This window comes from Mus caroli, unplaced genomic scaffold (assembly GCF_978045245.1).
Source record: "Mus caroli unplaced genomic scaffold, Mus_caroli_1 scaffold_17, whole genome shotgun sequence".
NCBI lineage: Eukaryota > Metazoa > Chordata > Mammalia > Rodentia > Muridae > Mus > Mus caroli.
Window position 1 is genome coordinate 53,820,320 of NW_028227272.1, and position 21,174 is coordinate 53,841,493.

Here is a 21,174-nt window from a genome sequence, read left to right on the forward strand (position 1 = left end):
AGCTTACTTGCATTCTCTGGGTTTGAACCTGGAGAAGTAGTGATCTCTGTATTCTCATAAAAACAGCAGGAAATCTGGATTCATTGGCTTTCAAACTTCCAGGTGTAACTTTATCTGTCCTCAATGTCAGTGACTTGTCTCAACTAGCTGAGGCTGGTTTCTGGTTCCCTTGAAGCTCAAATGTGGCAGTCACAGAATATTGTTGGTCTAAAATGGAGTCCTTAAATCTGAGACAGGCATGAGCAGAACACATGATCATCAGAGGACCATGACACATTGGTACCTTGTAGCCTGGAGTACACTCACTTACAGATCAAGACATATTTTTGGGCACTCACATCTGTCTTTTAAAAATCTTATATAGCAGAATGAAGACCAAAGTGTGGACACTTTGCCCCTTCTTAGAATTGGGAATGAAACACCCATGGAAGGAGACTAAGTTTGGAGCTGTGACGAAAGGATGGACCATCTAGAGACTGCCATATCTGGGGATCCATCCCATAATCAGCTTCCAAACGCTGACACCATTGCATACACTAGCAAGATTTTGCTGAAAGGACCCAGATAGAGCTGTCTCTTGTGAGACTATGCCGGGGCTTGGCAAACACAGAAGTGGATGCTCACAGTCAGCAGATTCGATGGATCACAGGGCCCCCAATGGAGGAGCTAGAGAAAGTACCCAAGGAGCTAAAGGGATCTGCAACCCTATAGGTGGAACAACATTATGAACTAACCAGTACTCTGGAGCTCTTGACTCTAGCTGCATATGTATCAAAAGATGGCCTAGTCGGCCATCACTAGAAAGAGAGGCCCATTGGGCTTGCAAACTTTATATGCCCCAGTACAGGGGAATGCCAGGGCCAAAAAGTGGGAGTGGGTGGGTAGGGGAGTGGGGGGGAGGGTATGGGGGACTTTTGGGATAGCATTGGAAATGTAAATGAGGAAAATACCTAATAAAAAGTATATTAAAAAATCTTATATAGCAAGATGACTGCTCCCAGTTTTGGGGCAAGAAGATTATATTCATCTTGTTCTTCAGGTCCACCATGATGTGTAACACTGTATTAATTTAGTTCTCTTCTTGTTTCCATTTGAGACTCATAGGATGTGATAGTAAGAAAGGGTCCATATGCCTATTAAGTCATTTTGACCCCTTTAATTTAGAGTGAAGAACCACTTTTTGGCCTTTTAACTAAGGTCAAGTGCAGGGAGAAAGATGAGCTAATTATGAGAAACATGGAGAGTGGTTAACAGTAGGGCCAGAGTTATATGCATACTATTTTTTATACATGTCTGGGAGTTTCTTGGCCCACAGGGCAAAAAGGCTCTGACTTTTTACCCTAGGATTGTAGAAAGGCTTGCTATTTAATCCTTTACCTCATTAACAGAGCAAATGACCCAGTGACCACGCTCGGTTATGTGAATACCACACTTCCTCTCTCCTAGTCTCCGTCATCTTTGAAACTACATGTCTCAACATCAGTCCTTTTTGAAAACGCAGAAGAAGACTTCTGCTCTACCTTTTGCATCAGGCTCTTCATAGAGAAAAGTCTCAAAGAAATGGATTTTTGTACATGCAGATTTTTTTCTGTATCATGTGCGGGTGCGGTATACTTCACTAAGAAAAAAAAAAATGAGGATTTGAAGTTTCTGCACCAAGGTGCATTCATTCATTTATTTTCCATTGTGACAACAAGATAGGCAAAAACACGTCAACACTTCATGTATCACAGTGATGGCAAGTCCACAAATCTTGAAGGTATCTACCCGGAAAATAAAATATATTTATTAAAAATATATTTTAATAAATGGACACAAAACTAAACTTGGAAAACAATTATGATTGGTCTTGAATTACATGGCATGCACAGTGTGAAAAGTGAATTTATCACCCATGGTTCTTTCAGAGCTGAAAGTAAGATACTTAAAGTCCAACACTTTAACAAAACTGGAAGCACAAACAGCATGGAGTCAGCCTCAGACCAGTGTTCTTGAGACCAAAGGTCAAGAAACAAAGCCATGAACAAAGGCAACGCAAAGTGAGAAGGCTTATCAAGAAAGACTAGGTGCCCATCAAGATCATACTTCTTCTTCTGATTCTTGCTCACGGTCAGCATGTTTCAGGAGTCCAACTTCTGAGGTGCAGCCCTTCTTCAGCCTAGATTTGACTAACCTAGGAGAGAAGAAGATCATCTCTGGTTACAAGCTATCAAAAGTCAAAACTTTAGAGAAATAAGAATCTAAACTGTAATAAGCTATAGATTATTCCCACAATGACCATGAACAGAGGCAATCCAACAAAGGGAAATGATTTCCACATGGCCTTGAGATACCTGGAAATGAGTATGGACTCCACCAAGGACTAAGGAAAGAGGAAAGATGTGTCTGTAAAATGTGTTATGAGATTGCTTAGTTATGCACCAGAAGACAACCAATCATTTGTAAAAACAAGCAGGAGACGCTATTGACTGTGACAAATGTAAATGAATCTGACTTTAGCAGAACATCTACATCAAACTACCTGTGGATTGCAAAGAGGTGTTATTTGCTGTAAGGAAATATGACCTGTTCTAAGGATGACAGCCCAACTGAATACGCATGTCAAGTCTGGCCTGTATTTCTTTTTATGTAAGCTTCCTTCAGCCTCTTTACATTCTGACTTTTACTTTCTCTCTTTCTTTGTCTGATGAAGTTCTGGCTTATTCTGTCTATACACGCTGTCATTCCCTGTGCTCTGGACCCCACACAAAAGCTTCACAAGAACTTCATCGACTTCATCTCATTTTCTGGCCTAACCCTAACCAGAGTCAGGAGTGATTCTAACCTAGAACATTGACTCTTTTGACACATCACTGACATTTGGAACAATATGACAGGAGGTCACATCACTCATCTGTGAATAGAGGCTACCTATTCCTTAGCCACCAACTAACCCTAGCATCCCCAATAAAAAACAACTGAACAGATTCAATAATGTCTGTTGACTCAACAGCCAAGAAAAACTGTTCAGTTATTTGCCTTGATTTTTGACTACTAACTTTGTTCATATGTCCTGAATAGTTCAAGCCACTACCCTTGTGAGGGGCTGATGGTCTGTAACAGGTTAAAGACTGGAGAGCATTTATGTCATCTTTAAAAAGCCAGTATATTCTTTCCATATAGAACAACACCAATCCACGTAAGATGAAAGAGATGAATCAATTGTGTTCATTTCTGAAGGCTGCTTACTGGGAATGAAATGTTAATAAAGATCCAGTAACTCCCACTACTTCCTGTTCTTTCTCTCTGGGTTATACCTGCTCTTGCCATAAGCAAGTGCAGACACATTTAGACCTTTATTGGGTTCTAGGCATCTGTGGCTCATGTGTGGCAATGGTCCTGTGAGGCACTGTGAAAGGTGGGGTGATTAAAAGGAACTGCAGCCTGGCATGGTGGCACCTGCCTTTCACCCCACCATGGAGGAGGCAGAGGCAGAGGCAGAGGCAGAGGCAGAGGCAGAGGCAGAGGCAGAGGCAGAGGCAGAGGCAGAGGCAGAGGCAGAGGCAGAGGCAGAGGCAGAGGCAGAGGCAGAGGCAGAGGCAGAGGCAGAGGCAGAGGCAGAGGCAGAGGCAGAGGCAGAGGCAGAGGCAGAGGCAGAGGCAGAGGCAGAGGCAGAGGCAGAGGCAGAGGCAGAGGCAGAGGCAGAGGCAGAGGCAGAGGCAGAGGCAGAGGCAGAGGCAGAGGCAGAGGCATTCTGTTGCCAGCCTGTTCTACACAGAAAGTTCTAAGCAACTTGGGACTAAATAGAAAGACCCTGTCTTCAAAACAAAACAAAAGTCATTCAAAACAACATACCCCAAATAGGTAAATAAGGAGAGAGAGAGAGAGAGAGAGAGAGAGAGAGAGAGAGAGAGAGAGAGAGAGAGAGAGAGAGAGAGGAGAGAGAGAGAGGTGTATGGGTGGTTAGACAGATAGATGATAGAGATAGGCAGATACTCAGACACATTGCTAGTTACTAGAATGGAGAAAATTGAAGAAATCAAGATTAAGATATGTCTCTGCTCTTGCTTCATGTTCTTGTCAATTAATATCCAAGAGAGCAGAGTTGTCACAAGTTACTTCCGTGAAACTTAGTGTCTGGTGTGTGAACAGCCCTCACTTTGTTCTTACAATAGCTCACATGACTCACTGTGTGAAACATATATCTGGATCTAGGCTTCTTTACTCATAGGCAGGGACTGTTGAAATAGTTATTTGCAACAGAGGTATATTTGTGGGACATATTAAATATGCAACAAGATTTCCCAATACATAGCTTTCAATAAGCTTATGTAATCAAGACTACAGGCAGGGGATAGAATGAGGCAATCTTGAACCATTATTTTGCAAAATTGGGATAATTAATGTAATCTTTCAAGCATTTGGGGAGGAGACTTCTGTAACTTAGATGTGCTTGTGTGATTGTCATGGTGCTATGTCAAACAATGTGGATATAACATCTAACACTTAATGACTTGTAGATAAGCAATCAGTTCATAGTCAAACCCTAACTAAAGGAGTTCCAAAGCTCTTTATTTTCAAAGCTAGAACTGAGCTAGTTATCTGCATGATCTCACTAAAAGACAATACTGAGTCTTTGTGATATTTTAAAACTGTTGCTTAAATATATATCAAAATAGTTCAGGGAAAGTTGAACTCTTGGTCATGTCTTTTCAATTTCAATATTAAAGGGAAATTGAAAAACATATAAAATAGGATTTCTGAACAAATGAAGATTGTATTTAAATACTTCTGAAATGCAGATAGTACACATCTAGTAGATGTCAACTGAGCACTTCTTATTTGTCTGCCAATTTGCCAGTAGGTACAGGGATATAAAAATGATGGTTTTCACATGAGGATACAATGTAGCTGGTAGAGAGGATTAACAGGGACTAGTAGCCAGCATATGACAATTGGTAGACCACAATACTTAAAGTGTCTGTGCAAACAAAGCTCAGACGGGAGCTCAGGAAACACAGATCAATACAAATCAAAGGAATTATAGAAGGTTTCAAAGAAGAGATGGGCATTTAGCATAAATATGCCAGGCAAAGGGAACTGTCCACTTAGAGATTAGAACAACACTTGGGGAAGGGGCAGGGAATTGTAAGAGGTTACAAAAAATAAAACTGGAGTTTCTTGTTTCTAGGGACCTGTAAATGGACAATCCATTTATTAAGCATCTGCAGGCTTTTGAAACAGGAAGAGACAGTAGTCCTCTGTTGGCTCTGGAGGGGAGCTGACACGAAGGAGAGTTTTTCCTGGCATCCTGGTACTGTTCCTGAAGACTGCCCAGCCCCTAAGAGGATGAGGCTCAGATGCCAGCCTAGAACAACAGGGGAAGAAAGCAAGACTCAGTAGCCCAGCCAGCCATAACAATGAGCTGAAGCACACGCTTTGCAGCAAAGGGAACAGAACTAACAGAAACGATCTGGAAGAGGAAGAAAGGATCTACAGAGTGAAGTACACCCATCCAAAGACCAAGAGGGACGTCTGGGAGCTGGAGAAGGCAATGGTTTGAGTTTCTTTTTCAGAGTCCCAGTGTCGCAGTTATAGTAGTGGAAAGTTCAGAGGAGGAGGGATGACCTGGAACCCTTGCCTAGAGGACGCAGAGCTGGTTACAGTAGAAGTCGACAAACCGTGGGGCCTAGGAATAGCTGCTACCTTCTAGGGATCTGGAGAACCTGCAAGGTGTACAGCACTATCTATATAATAATTGTACTATGGATTGTGTCTCTATACATTCTGGGGGCCTAGCGTCCACTGTGCTGAACACTAGGTACACTTTGCTGTAGGGGTAGAGTATTATAGTCAGTGTAGAGTCTGGAGGATTGAGCGTTAGAGGCTGCGTATGTGCCCAGTAATTAGGATCAGCCAATCCTACTGTGCTTTGGTACTAACTACCGTGGGAGCCATGATCATCCTCTTTCTGTCCTACTCATTTTCTGAGCTAACATTACCTTTCAGTTGTGAGAAGCCTTCCTTGTCCTCTAGACTGCTTCCACTCACTGGACTGTATTTCAATTGTCTGCCTTTCTAATTCGCCCTGGCTACAGGACAAGAATGTTCCCCTGGGAGAGTCTCCACCTCCTATTTTTATACCAAATAAGGAGGAAGGCAACGTGGACTGGATGACCATTTGTTGAGGTTTTACATCTTCATGGTCCCATTTAGGTTCTCTTATTTAGTAAGATTCATACTTTTTTGTGTCTCAATAATGAGTCTGAAGTCATAGCCAATAGGCAATAGAACTAGGACAATGTGTTCTCAGCAATCTTCTATGTTGCTCCTCCCCTGCCGAGAAAGTTAGATCAGGATTCTTGTGTATAAGAATACATCATTCAACTTTTAGAAATATTAGGGTTATTGTCTTATTTAATTTCGTTAATATACATTTGTCAAAATAAGTCCCAAGGTTATGAAATGGGACAATTAAAGTGTGTGCCCATGAGTAAGTGGAGATCTCACTGCACAAAGGGGAATCTGGCCATTCAGAATAGACAACAGTATATGTGAAAGGACAGAGGATCCAGAGGGAATGTGCAGGGTAAGGCATGGGTCAGAGGCACAGCAGCTGTGTGTTACAACTTTAAGTCCACATGGACCTTTTTTTGCTGGCTACTTCTTTGTGTAGAGATAATTTCCCAATACCCTGGTCTGTCTTATAAAAAAGCTAAGATAAAATCTCCCTTTTGAATTAGAAGTTCAACCTTATCAAGTCTTGATGGTCATGTACCAAGGAATGGATCATCCATTAAAAACAATCCCTAACTTACCAGTTGGCCAAAGCATATTTTACTCCAATGAGGATAATGATTGATGCATAATGCCAGCAAAAGCACATTGAGAGAAACATTTTATTGTGAATATCTGAGAGGTTCCATGTAGCGCTTCCACTAGGGGGGTACAGCACAAACGCCATCTGTAATTCAAAACAAGTGCACATCAAAATAACCAACCATATTCTCAAAGAAGGCACATTTAAAAATGTTTGCTAAGTAATATGACTCCCATAATTCGAGACATCACAAACACAACGTCAGGTTTTCTGTATGTTTCAGTATTGTCCACTCTCTCCCAAGCCATATTTTTGAAGAATAATATTAATCGTATTTAATTATCTAATTTCAAAATGTTTATAGTGGTCATCTCTGGCCTTAGATGCACTTTCAGAAACCCCCAGTCTGTCTTATAAAAAGGTAAGAATAAAATCTTCCTTTTGAATTAGAAGTTCAACACTATCAAGTCTTGATGGTCATATGCCAAGGAATGGATCATGTATTAAAAACAATCACTAACTTACCAGTTGCCAAAGCATACTTTATTCCAATGATGATAAAGATTGATGCATAATGCCAACACTGCATAGTCTCATCTCTGCTGTTTCAAAATTAGACTGTAAAATGCTTTTTTAAATAGATAGAAACCCACAGACAATGTTATATTAACTGGTAAAAGGCTAGGACTTTCTCATCAGGATCAGGGACAATGTAAATATATTTTCTATTATCACCTCCATTAAACACTTTATTGAAAATTTTTGTCAGGAAAATTAATCAAGAAAAACAAAGACATTCATTTTGGAAAAGAAAGAGTAAAAATTATCTGTGTTGATATATAATATGATCAGAAACAGAAAATCATAAAAACCCACAACCAAATTATCAAATGTAATGAAGGAGATTTACAGATTTGTAAATTGAAAATCAATACATAATCATCACATATATATCCCACAATAAAAGTTTCTTTATTGTACTTAAACTAACACTGAGCAAAGAGAAGTACCTGAGAACAACTGGAAATATAACTCCATGGGGGAACATTTAACTGGTACCCACAAGGCACTGGTGTTGATTCCAGGTGTCACCCAAACATGCTCATGTAAATATACATATGAATTCACACAGATTGAGAAGCTTTAAAATATATGTCAGGCTCTGCATAACACTGGTAAAAGGATTCAAGAGCCCAAGGAAATGAAAAACCATCTCAAATTATGGACTACATGTCTCAATATTATTGAGATGGCAAAACACCCAGGGCAACCTGCCAAATCAAAATAATGGCTGTTGAAATCTTAATAGGATTTTGTCACAAACCTTTTTTAAAGAGCTGATCATAAAATTTGTGTGGAATTGCATTGTATCCATTATTACATTCTTTAAATCATGGAAAGAGATCATCAAAGTTATAGGACTCACACCTTTCTATTTTAAAATGCATTGCTTACCTATAGTAACCATAACTGCTGCATTGATAAAATTGTGTTGGAGTTTTTCCTTTATTATCCTTTGAAGGGATGGATTTGTGGAAAGATATTGTGTAAATTTGGTTTTGTCATGGAATACCTTGGTTTCTCCATCTATGGTAATTGAGAGTTTTGCTGGATATAGTAGCCTGGGCTGGCATTTGTGTTCTCTTAGGGTCTGTATGACATTTGCCCAGGAACTCCTGGCTTTCATAGTCACTGGCGAGAAGTCTGGTGTAATTCTAGTAGGCCTGCCTTTATATGTTACTTGACCTTTTTCCCTTACTGTTTTTAATATTCTATCTTTATTTAGTGCATTTGTTGTTCTGATTATTATGTGTCAGGAGGAATTTCTTTTCTGGCCCAGTCTATTTGGAGTTCTGCAGGCTTCTTGTATGTTTATGGGCATTTCTTTCTTTCTTTTTTTGGTTTTTTGAGACAGGGTTTCTCTGTGTAGCCTTGGCTGTCCTGGAGCTCACTCTGTAGACCAGGCTGGCCTCGAACTCAGAAATCCGCCTGCCTCTGCCTCCCGAGTGCTGGGATTAAAGGCGTGCGCCACCACGCCCGGTTTCATTTCTTTCTTTAGGTTAAGAAAGTTTTCTTCTATAATTTTCTTGAAGATATTTACTGGCCATTTAAGTTGGAAATCTTGACTCTCTTCTATACCTATTATCCTTAGGTTTGGTCTTCTCATTGTGCCCTGGATTTCCTGGATGTTTTGAGTTAGGATCTTTTCGAATTTTGCATTTTCTTGATTGTTGTGTCAATGTTTTTTATGGTATCTTCTGGCCCTGCTATTCTCTCTTCTATCTCTTGTATTCTGTTGGTGATGCTTGCTTCTATGAGTCCTGATTTTTTCCCCTAGGTTTTCTAACTCCAGAGTTGTCTCCCTTTGTGATTTCTTTATTGTTTCTACTTCCATTTTTAGATTCTGGATGGTTTTGTTCCTTTCCTTCACCTGTTTGGTTGTGTTTTCCTATAATTCTTTAAGGAATTTTTTGTGTTTCCTCTTTAAGGGCTTCTACCTGTTTACCTGTGTTCTCCTGTATTTCTTTAAGGGAGTTATTGATGTCCTTGTTAAATCCTCTATCAGCATCATGAGATATGATTTTAAATCTGAATATTACTTTTCCGGTGTGTTGGGGTATCCAGGACTTGCTGTGGCGGGAGAACTGTGTTCTGATGATGCCAAGTAGTCTTGGTTTCTGTTGATAAGATTCTTGGGTTTGCCATTTGCCATCTAGTATTCTCTGGTGTTAGATGTTCTGTCTGTCTCTGGCTGGAGTTTGTTCCTCCTGTGGGTCTGTAAGCCTGTATCAGCACTCCTGGGAGACAAACTCTCCTCTGGCAGAAATGATGCACACAGGGCTGCAGAACAGTCCCCCCTCTTGGGTGCAGATGGATGCAGGCAGGACCCTGTCCCAGCTGCTCTGCCTTTTCTGTGGCCTGTGTGCTTCTGGCTGATCCTGCCTTAGATTTAGAAAGTATCTTACTAGGTGTAAGAAACATACTTTGGAGAAAAATCATGACACTAAACTGGCGGGGAAACAAAGGGCATGGGACCAAGATGGAAACAGAAAACAGGTTTCTGGTCACCTTTGCCACTTTGGAATAGAAGAAGAAGAATGAAGGAGGAGGGGAGAAGGGGGAGGAGGGGGGGAGGAGGGGGAGGAGAAGGAGGAGGAGAAACTGAGAACATAAACACTTTAGTGTGTTCCCTGTATTTACAGCATTGACAGCTAAGATGTCAGGCTATAACGTGTGTTGTTCATAATGTTTTGTTGTTGTTTGTTTACTTTTTTATTCTTTTGGGATTTTGAGACATGATTTCTATGAATTACCTTGCCTGGCTTAGAACTTTCATGGCCAGGCAATTTTAGCTGGCTTACAATCCATGACAGGCCATATGTGAATCTGTGGCATTGAAGCCTAGGATGAAATGGAGACCTTAGCATCTTAGAGATATCAGAATTAGGATTTTCTCAGTCTACCAAAGAAGGCTGCATACAAAAACCGAGCTGGCTCAAGATAGAGGCTGAGTGTGCTATAATTTTTATTCTCCAAAGATTTGTATGGTTTCTTTGGTTTCTCTTCCAGTTGATTTTTAGCTTTATTCTTCTACAATCTGCATGATATAGGGAGTTTTGAAGTTTTTTGTAATAATCTCTCTTTAAAAAAAATGTATGTGTATGTGTGTTTGCCTCCTGCTCTGTATGTGCAGCACCTGCAAGTGAGTGTTCACAAGGATTAGAACTCCTGGAACTGCAGTTACAGATGGTCACGTGGCTGATGTGGTGCTGGAAACTAAACCCAGGTAGGTCTTCCAGAAGGGCAGCAAGTGGTCTTAACCACTAAGCCATCTCTCCAGCCCGATTCTTTTGTATTCTCAAGGCTTACTTTGTGGCCTGTAATCTCATCGATTTTAGAGATCGTTTTGAGAGGTGCCAAGAAGGCTGTGAATGTAATCTTATCTTTTCAATGAATTATCTGTTGACCTCTGTTAATCCACGTGATCTATTAAATAGTCTATCTCTGAAGTTTCTTTAGGAATTCTTAGATGGGAAGGCCTACTTCAGGATATAGACAAGGAATTAAAGTCTCCCACTATCATTAAATTAAGACCTATCTGACCTCCTCTGCATTTTAGTGTTTGCTTTGTGAAACTGGGAGCCTGACATTCTATGAATAAATATTTACAACTACCAACACTTCTTGAATGGTTCCCTGAAGTATGCAGTGGCCTTCATTATCCCTTCTGACTACTTATAGTTTGGAGTCTACTTATCAGCTCTTATCAGCTCTTATCAGCTATCAGAAGAGCTCTGCCAGATTTTTTTTTTCTCTCCTTCTAGCTTCAATGTTTTTAGTAGATTGATTTCCAAACTTTGACTCTCAGTTTTTGAATTTTTTTTTGTTTTGTTTTTTACAAGTGAAGTGTATTTCCTGGAAACATACATACTTTGATCTTGTTTCTCTTTTTAAGATTTATCTTATTTTTAAAAAATGTGTGTGTATATTATGTCTGTGTGTGGGTATAAACAGATGTGCCTGAAGAGGCCAGATGCCTCAGATATGCTGGAGCTGGTATTACAGGCAGTTATGGCCTGTTTGATGTGGGAACCAGCCATTGAATCCAGCTCCTCTGCAAGAACAATAAACACTCCTAGCCTTAGTATCTTTTCCCAGACTCTGGATCTGGGTTTTGGTTCAGTGAGGTAGTTTGCATCTTTTCACTAGGAAGTTAAGAGCATTTCCCCTGTCATTATTATTGAGTATGCTATTTCCTATGGTTTTGCTGAAGGGAGGAAGAACAGAAAACCAAGACAACAACCGTTATATTACAGAGGAAGGATGGCGGCAAAAAACTCTTCTGTGGAAATCCAAGCTTTCTCAGAACAACTCAACAACATAAGTGGAGCCCTGCAAATTCTAAAAGGTAAAGGAAAAAATAATAAATGAATAAAATATGAAGTGAAGTGAAGGTGTTATAACCCAGGGTCACTTCTTGGTGGAGTTGATTGTGGTCTCTTCCACCTTTTTGCTTTGATATCCATCTCTGCAGGTGAAAGTAGGGCTGCCAGTCTCATTAATTCACACACACAAGGCAGGTTGGTACATCCACCTGGTAATACGTGTTTTGCTGTAGGACTCTAACTTCTGTTAGACTTTCCCAGACTGATATCTCCTCATCTTCCAGTTAACACTTCCTTACGTCGTGTTTGAGCGTTGTCTTTTTCTATGTGAAGTTTTCTGTGTTGAAGGCACGGAGAAAGTGTAGAACATCTGTCCTATACCTGCCTTTGGCACTAGACTGTGTCTTTCTGGCCACAGACCTACACAAGATTCCTGGACCAGTTTAACCCCTCAATTCTCAGTTTCCCATGAAGTCAGTAGCCCCGGCAGTTGGGTTGTTTATTTCAGTGTCCCCATGAAGAATCTCAGCCTTAAAAAACCTTTCACAATTGTGTCTTCATCTCCATGGTCTAAGGGTCTCAATGTCTCCTCCATTAACAGTACCTCCAGTCCTTGTATGTTTGTAACCTGGCAAGAATCTCTCCTGCTCACTGACCCGTTAGCACAGAGTCCATAAAAAAAGCACCTTTCAGCTACCAAAAAGTGCAAGCAGTGTATTGACATCAGTGACTCGCTGTTGGAGTTTTGTAGCTGTGTCTTTACTAAAATCTCACGCAGGCATCTTTCTTTTTTACTTCATCTCTCTCAACTAGAGACAGGGTCCCTAAATATGTTTTAAACCTTGTTCCCCTCTTTTTCTGGATATTATAGAATTGGGTTCTAATGTACCATTTTACGCAGACTCCACAGTTGCCTTTAGAAACCTCCAAAATAGACTGTCTCAAGAAACCTTTAGTAGCCATCATTAAAAATAATAATGACAATGATAAATAAAAAAAACTACCATTTTACAACAGGACTTTACTCTTTTTTTTCTATTTTTATTATTATTTTATGTCAGAGTGACAGAAAAGTTGAGTGTTTCTTACTGGACCCTTACCGCCTAGTGTTTGAGAGCTACTATATATAACTAAAGGCCAAGATGTGACCCAAGAACAGGTGCCATGAAGATAACTACTATGGAAGCCAAGGGATATTCTAGGCCTTTAAGCTAAACTTAAGTGAATTAAGAACATTGTAACTTGGGGCCAGAAACTAACAAACCCACCAACACATCTTGTAAAATGAACAACATATTTTTATAAGTGGTCCTAATTAGTTTTCTACCAGAAAATTACAAGAGAAAAGACCTATGAGGGAATTCTTTTTACTATGTTTTGTATGCTACCCCACCACCATGAAAAAACCCCACATTTTGATTAGTTTAATCTTCACAGTTATTAGAAACACTGTAGCTACCTTTTCTATTCTGATAAGGAATAACCCAGAGGCCCACTTTCTATAGCTTACAGTATGAATTATACTGCCCCATATTATGTTAATCTCATTGAAGTCAACATTGAAAATCCAAACAAGGGTTTTATCTACAATGTCAGGCCTTGGGGCACAACTGTGAACCATTTTGCCATTTTAGAATGGACTTTTGTTTTAAATAGACATTTATTTTATTTTGTGTGTATTTACTTTGAGTGTTTACCTGCATGTATACTGAATACCACTTGCACACCGGGTATCTATAATAGTAGTCACAGAAGGTTGTGAGCCACCATCTGGGTGATGGAAACCAAACCTGGGTCCTCTGCCAGAGCACAGTGTGCTCCTAACTGCTGAGTCATTTTGTTTTTTATAATATTCAGATGAGGATGAGCTACAGTTTGAACTCAGAATCTAGACAGTTGTCCTGTGACTTTATTAATTATAATCCTATGTTATAATTCCTTTCATCAACTCTCCTCAGGTTTCCTTTCTTGCTCTTACTGTCTTTATATAAATATCAAGCTCATTAATAAAATTATGTATGTATGTATGTATGTATGTATGTATGTATGTATGTATGTATGTGTGTATGTATACTACAATTTGAAAACTGCAAGGCTCCTCAAGGCCCATATGGTAACTGCTTGCTCTCCACTTGTTTCACTATTGATAAGTCATCTAACCTTTGGGTTGGAGTCCTAAAGGAGCCCTTAGGTCAGAAGGAGGAGATTGTGGAGCCCTGCCATTACTTCTCTCTTTTACTTTCTAATCATGAGGCGAGTGTTCTCTACACATATTCCCCACTGTGATGTGCTCACACACAATAGCCTAAAAGCCAAAGGGCCTAACAAAGCACAGACTGGGACCTTGGAGAGCACGTGGGAAGATATCCATTCTCTCTCTGTAATTGATCACTTAGTCATCTGTTGCAGTAATGGAAAGACAGACAACACATACAATCCTGAACCAAGTAAAGAACTGATACCTGCCTTTAACACAGAATTCATACTCATAAACAATAGCAGCAGCAACAACAACAAGAGGATCATAGAGACAAAACACATACAGCAGCCAGACGAGGTGCAAGGGCCTGACTTTACCCCAACCATTGTCCTGGACGAGCATCAGCAGGCCTCCAGCTCAGCTCTGCTCCTGCCACGCCCTTCTGTTTCACTTTTGGCCACAAGACTTTATACCCTGCCTTTGTCTGTTTTACTTAAGTATAGTTAGATGTTTTCTTTTCTTTTTTTTTTTTTATTTTCTTCAAAAAATTCTCTTCTATTTTTCTATGTTCCTTTTTCAAATCTCGGTGGCTGTTTTCTATCTTATCTGTCTTTTCCATGTGCTCAGGGCTGACAATAGTCAGGGAAGCCTAAGTTCACTGCATCAACTTGACCAGAATAGCTTTTCTTTTGTCTACTAAACATATGCACATGGGAAAGCATTGCGAGTCACTGTACACTAGTTCTTTCTGTGCTATCCTCTTTACTCCAGTTAGGTTTTCTGTTAAGACCCTACCTCAACTGGTATAGACAGCAATCATCTGATTGATCACCTTATAGAGTACTTATCATATTTTTCTTTTTTTAAACATAATTTATTAGATATTTTCTTTATTTACATTTCAAATGTTATTCCCTTTCCTGGTTTCCCCTCTGAAAACCCCCTATCCTCTCCCCCTCCCCTTGCTCACCATCCCAACCACTCGAACTTCCTGGCCCTGGCATTTTGCTATACTGGGACATAGAACCTTCATAGGACAAAGGGCTTTCCTCCCTTTGATGACCGACTAGGCCATCCTCTGCTACATATTCAGCTAGAGCTATGAGTCGCACCATATGTTTTCTTTGGTTGGTAGTTTAGTCCCAGGGAGCTCTGGGGGTACTGGTTAGTTCATATTGTTGTTCTTCCTATAGGGCTGCAAACCCCTTCAGCTCCTTGGGTTCTTTCTCTAACTCCTTCATTGGGGACCCTGTGCTCTGTCCAATGGATGGCTGTAAGCATCCACTTCTATATTTGTCAGGCATTGGCAGAGCCTCTCAGGAGACAGCTATATCAGGCTCCTGTCAGCAAACACTTGTTGACATCCACAAAATCCATCTGGTTTTGCTGGTTGTTTATGGGATGGATCCCCAGATGGGGCAGTCTCTGGATGGTCATTCCTTCAGTCTCATATTTTTCTATAAAGCACTTTCAAGTTAATGTATGAACTTAGTCCCATCTTACCATAGGTCCCTGTACTACAATCTCTCTACCTCCTCCTACATACTTCTTTCCCCTTCACCTGTCAATTCTTTATCAACTATCATGGGGAATTTAAGTCCCCTGAGATAGCCACATCACCCCCAAATCTTGGCTCTCTGGTGACTGAAAGATCTCCTCTTTAAAGTCTTGCCCAATCAAACCACATTCTCACCTCATTCTAGACTTAGTTTATATGTCTATATGAACGTGATGGAAACTCAATAGTCTCTCTAAAATGCACAGTTAGTATTTGATTTGCTGCTCTCAATGGCATGGCAAGTTTAGGGAGCTGATGATACTGTAACATGGGAAGTGTAGGGATCTGGGATTAGAGACAGCTAGATTTGGACCCTAGCTGTATTATTGTTTGAGCATGAGAAAATAGCTTGATCTTGCTGGAGACACCTAGAGATGAATTAGAAGTGGTAATACCTAACCCCTGGACCATTGTGAATAGGGAATATAATAAAGTGAGATGAGCTCTGCCTCTGATCCACACTTCCAGCCTCTCACTGAGGAATTCTAGGCAGGGGCTCTAGCCCTGAGCAAGATACCATTCAAGGCCAGAGATGCTGGACCCCTGGAGTGGAAGTTATGCTAAAAACAAAAACTTTATCTTCTCCAAAATCAACAAGTACTGCTCATCACTGAGCCATCTTGTTAGCCCCACACTGTTCATAAAATCCTAAGCTTCATAGTATGTTTGTTTCCCACACACCACATGACTTGTTGTCTTCCTCCCCACCATAGAGTTGTCTCTCAGTAAGTGTTCTGTCTTTTGACTTTCATATGGCTTTTGAGCTTTGATCCATCAGACTATAAGCTGTTCTAGCTACAGGAGTCACCTACAACCAGAATCATTCACTCCAACGTTTGACATACATGATCAGTGAATCCACCATGAAGGAACACCACACCTACTTCCTCCACAGCTACTCTGACAGTAATCTTCACTAGACCTGCCAGGCTACTCCAAGAACATTACCTCTTTGATGCTCCCGCAAGGGGAGTATTAAAAACAAATGCCTCATCAATTAGAAATGACAGATAGAAATGACACTGGGTCTGTCAGCTAGAAGTCTCAACTCACCTGCCAGAACCAGGTTCCTTGAAACATGAAGAGACTGCACCGCAGGAGCTCCAGAAGTGCATTGTTCTTTATGAGGAACTCCAAGAAGGAAACCAGACCCGAAAATGTGCCAACGAAGACCAGAAGTTGGTGTACAAAAATGTCAATCATTTCCCGACCGTGTGTGTGGTTGTAGAACATAAATGCTAATAGAGGGGGCAAAACATATTTTCTGGTAAAGTCAAAGGCTTCCCACTGTACCACTCTCTCTCCACAGAATTTTATACAAACATAAGCTTGTCCCAAAGAGCAAATCCCCACTGATCCCCCAGAGCAATGTACTTTTGCTTTGGGGGAGAGTAAATACTGACTCTTAGGAAGAGAATCCTTGAATTCTATCTCCACTGTCCCGTTCTTCCAACCTTTGTCTTGTGTTCTAATAAACCATAAAAAATTTTCAAGTCTTGTCCAAAGTATTTCTGTGCAGGATAATGTATAATAAACATGACCACAGTGGGGAGCTATAATTAATGTGGATGTATGGATGAGTAAGGTGAAGTCAAAGTCTCACTTTTAGGAATTCAGCAAAGACTGACTTAAATTATCACAAATTTTTAAACACTTGTTTCATCCACTATCCTTAGGATAATCTGTAAAATATACTGAAAGAAATACTCTGTCATTCTCATTAAACTCTTGGAATTAGGAAGTCATCTTTTAGATACTACGCACCACATTTTCACAGGGTTTCTGTTTCTGACCTTTGAAAAGCTCATTAGAGGTTGGTAGACATATTCTATTGTGAGTTGATGCTCTGTTTCAAGTAGTTCATGCACTACCACTCTGAGTTCAGCTTTCACTGTTAGCAGTGAAAACAATAATAGGCTCCACAACTACTGATGGTAAGTACCCATTGTAGATGACTTTTAAAGCAAGACAGGAAATACAACTAAAGTTTTTTGAGTGGCTGTGTCTGCCCAGATCTAAATTAGTCTGTAAAGATGTAAGGAAGGAAGACTATAGATATCTTGTCTGAGATACACATATTCAACTATGGCCTAGACAGATAGCCCTGCCAATCAAGGTGACAAAAAGAAATGAAAGATGCATTATTATAAAACACTACATCAATGCCCACTGATAGATAGAAAGAGTACAGAAAATGTATTTTCTTCATACTTACTCTCCACAAAGATGGCAATTGATAACATTAACTTGCTTAAGGAAAGTGGAAGTACATTAGTAGTGAAACATATGATTTGGGTTATACCCTGTAGCCCAAAGAATAAGTACATGGTTGTGTGATGCCAGCCCAGGATCTGGTTCCACTGGCCATCTTTATACAAGATCAAGGCGGGTCCTCCTGAGATAAACTGTTCACCAGCTATACCTGTGGAGGAACATAGCACATTTTAGAACCACTCCTCAATGCTACCTGGTATGTGAGAAGACACAGGACCATATGTTCATTGATTATTCTAACCTTATGATACTGATTTCTCCTTCTGAGCTTTCCGTCAAATGCCTAGCCATAGGATTTAGACTTGATTCAGAAGTTTAGATGCTTGCTAAGATAGTCAGTTTTGTCTATGCATAGACAAATGAGCCAAGCAACTGTTTCATATCCTTGCTACTGCTAATTTCAGTTTAACCATTGGTTCTAATTTAATGACTACTTGAGGGTTTGGATTTCCAATATGTGTCTGATAAAGGACAATTCCTTTCTTTCTAGATATTGCATGCTTAGGCAGCTGTTTCCAAAAAAAAAAAAAAAAAAAAAAAGAGTATTTTCCCTGAATCCTGACAAACAAACTTGATAAAGAATTAGCTTTTGCTCCAACTAAGAATAATGAGAATAATAGTGATGGTTGATGCAGACTCTACACATGGTTAATTATTTATGTAGACAAGTGTTCCCCCCACCCCCTTAAAGATGCTGTCTTGTTATCCTCTAGAATGGGCAAGAAAAGTCCTCTCTTTGGAAATGGTTACTTTGCAATTTGATGATCATAACAAAATCCTATTGATTTATTGATGAATAAAAAGAAGCAGTGGGAAAGTTAGAATTGTTACCTTTTACAAAAGAGCAGCTAAAGCAATCCTGTAAAATCACAGAACCTTTTTATAGAATGCTCAATAACAATGGAAAGCTTTGAAGTTAAAAGTTTCCTGGACTCTGTTCAACTCAAGAAATAAGGTGAATATACTTGAAGCAAGATGTCCCTCAGGCCTGATTCTCTCCATCTCTACAAAATGATTTATTGGAGATTTCCCATAACTGTTTTATTATTTTAGGATAATTTACACAGTGGTTTCTTAGAGTTTACTCTTCGAGGAATCACAATCTGTATTAAACTACTTCATAGGTTGTCACTGATATAAAGGAAATTCACTTGACTGCATATACAAATTAAATACTAACTCATTAAGGATTAGGCTTTGGGGACTGCTCAGCAGTTAAGAGCACTGACTGCTCTTCCTCTTCCGAAGGTCCTGAGTTAAATTCCTAGCAACCACATGGTGGCTCACAACCATCAGTAATGAGATCTGACGCCCTCTTCTGGTGTGTCTGAAGACAGCTACAGTGTACTTAGATATAATCAAATACATCTTTAGACTGTAGTGAGCAGGGCTGACTGGAGCAAACAGAGATCCTGAATTCAAATTCCCAGCAACCACATGATAGCTCACAACCATCAGTACAGCTACAATGTACTCATATAAACAGTAAATAAATAAATAAATAAATCTTTAAAAACAAAACAAAACAAAAAAAGGATTAGGCTTTTGAATAATTACTAAATGTCACTTTCCTAAGATTATGACAGTTGTAAACTGTAATTGGGTTAAGTACTAAGCAACATAGTAATACAAAATTCATTTTGTACATTTCAATATTGTATTGAATGGATTTTTTTTGCTCATGAAATACTCAAAAGGAGAAAACAGAATACATCCATGAATGGTCTCCTTACCAGTGAGAGACATTAAAAGCACAACCACTCCTTCCCAAATCTCTGTCCGACGTAATAATGTTTTAGAGTTAAGGTAGCAGGTTCGCGTTTGCCTTTTGTAGACAGATTTCAGGATGTTCTTCATAGTCCACCAAAAGCCCATGGCAAAGAAGAAACTCCCAGGGAGAGCATGTCCTTTGAAACTCCCCATGACCTACAAGTACAAGAAATAGATATTTCACTTAAACACAGCAAAAACATCTCTTGTCCCCACCAAATCTACTGCTGTGTGGATTATGAGTATACTGTAGCTCCTACTATAAGATTGGCAATTCAAATAAAAATAAAACAAAAAATTGCATTTGTTTGACATTTATCATATATTAGGCACTGGGACAAGTGTTTTAAATGTCATCCTCACCCTAATTTTTGAAATATACCCATAGATAAGAAATCACTATCCAATTTTCAGATGAGAAGTTAAATGACTTATACAGATCTTAAAATTGATAACCAGAATGTTTTGACTTCTTTAAAACACAATAGGTACTATATTGTATACTTGCCCTTTAAGCATAAAGGAAAACAACATGGAAGTTTAGAAAAGTGTTACAAGTTTAAAATTTGAATAAGTTTAAAACTTTAAAAAGATGTGATACTGCCTATAGATTTTTAAGTAAATAATTTCAAAGGATCAAGGATCAAGAATTTTTAAAGAGTGGTTGGATTCATGAAATATTTATATGTCCCTCTTCTGGGAATCTTCCAGACTTCTCATCCATCTGGATTTGAACCGTGTTTGTAATCCTGGCTAGTTGAAAAGCAAGGATTTGGTGCGTGTCACTTTCAAGCTGAGTCACTTAAGTCTACGTGAATAACTTAGTTGTCTAGCTATTGCACAAAGATGGACAGCCAGGCTGACTCACATATATTGCGTATATGTGCCTGCATGCATGCACGTGTGTGCATGAGTGTGTGTGTGTGTGTGAGTGTTTGTGTGTGAGTGTGTGAGGTGTATGTATGTGTGTGTGTGTGCATGAGTGTATGTGTGTGTGTGTATGTATGTGTGTGTGTGAGTGTGTGTGAGTGTGTGAGTGTGTGTGTGTGTCTCTTTATTAATGTAGACCACTGAAACGCTGAGGTTTACTTCTAGAACAACACAGCCTGATGGACACCAACCCAAATCACATCATAAATTTTGCTCATATTCTTGCTACAATCTAACTAAGAAACAGAACTACAATCTGGATTCAGTCAAGAGTTTTGAATTACTTGGGAAGTCCTTCTTTCAAGCATATTTATTGTACTATTAACAGAACAGTGAAAGTAGAGTCCAAAAATCATCCTGCATGTCTAAGAGTTGGAGCCAAGCAAACTCACAAAGAGGATTTCACAGTGTTCCTAGTCTAGGAGACTGGAATCCTTATTTTTTTGAGTGAGTACTGAGGCTCTCAGTTTGGGTTACTCCCCTCTGACTTTAAAGGGTTGATCTGAAGGAAACCATGACGCTGACCCACATACTGTATCCTGGGAACACTCATTTCCTGCACCCTGGAGTCATCCAAACCTCCCAAGAGTCAGACTACATCACACATCTCTAAGTACAGGTTCTGGCCCTAACTCTCACTCTGTGCTATAGTTTGGACCATATACTTTACTTAACATGTGTTGGACATCTAATTGCAGTTCTTTGCTACTAAAAAGAGTATGCAGACCTTAATGATACATGAAATTTCTGCTCTGAT

The 21,174-nt window shown here is 39.7% G+C and overlaps 1 protein-coding gene across 1 annotated transcript in view; it reads right to left on the reverse strand.

Annotated features, from left to right (window-relative positions):
- Window positions 1-1,696: 1,696 nt before the first annotated feature.
- The window catches only part of Tmem45a (transmembrane protein 45A), an 88,861-nt gene continuing 69,383 nt past the window's right edge, over window positions 1,697-21,174 (reverse strand). The window contains exons 2-6 of the mRNA XM_021185518.2: window positions 19,451-19,643; window positions 17,659-17,865; window positions 16,497-16,681; window positions 6,798-6,943; window positions 1,697-2,173 (exon numbers count right to left, since the gene is read on the reverse strand). Of these exons, the coding sequence (XP_021041177.1) occupies window positions 2,080-2,173; window positions 6,798-6,943; window positions 16,497-16,681; window positions 17,659-17,865; window positions 19,451-19,640 (822 nt within the window). The 5' untranslated portion in view covers window positions 19,641-19,643 and the 3' untranslated portion in view covers window positions 1,697-2,079. The remainder of the gene's footprint in view (window positions 2,174-6,797; window positions 6,944-16,496; window positions 16,682-17,658; window positions 17,866-19,450; window positions 19,644-21,174) is intronic.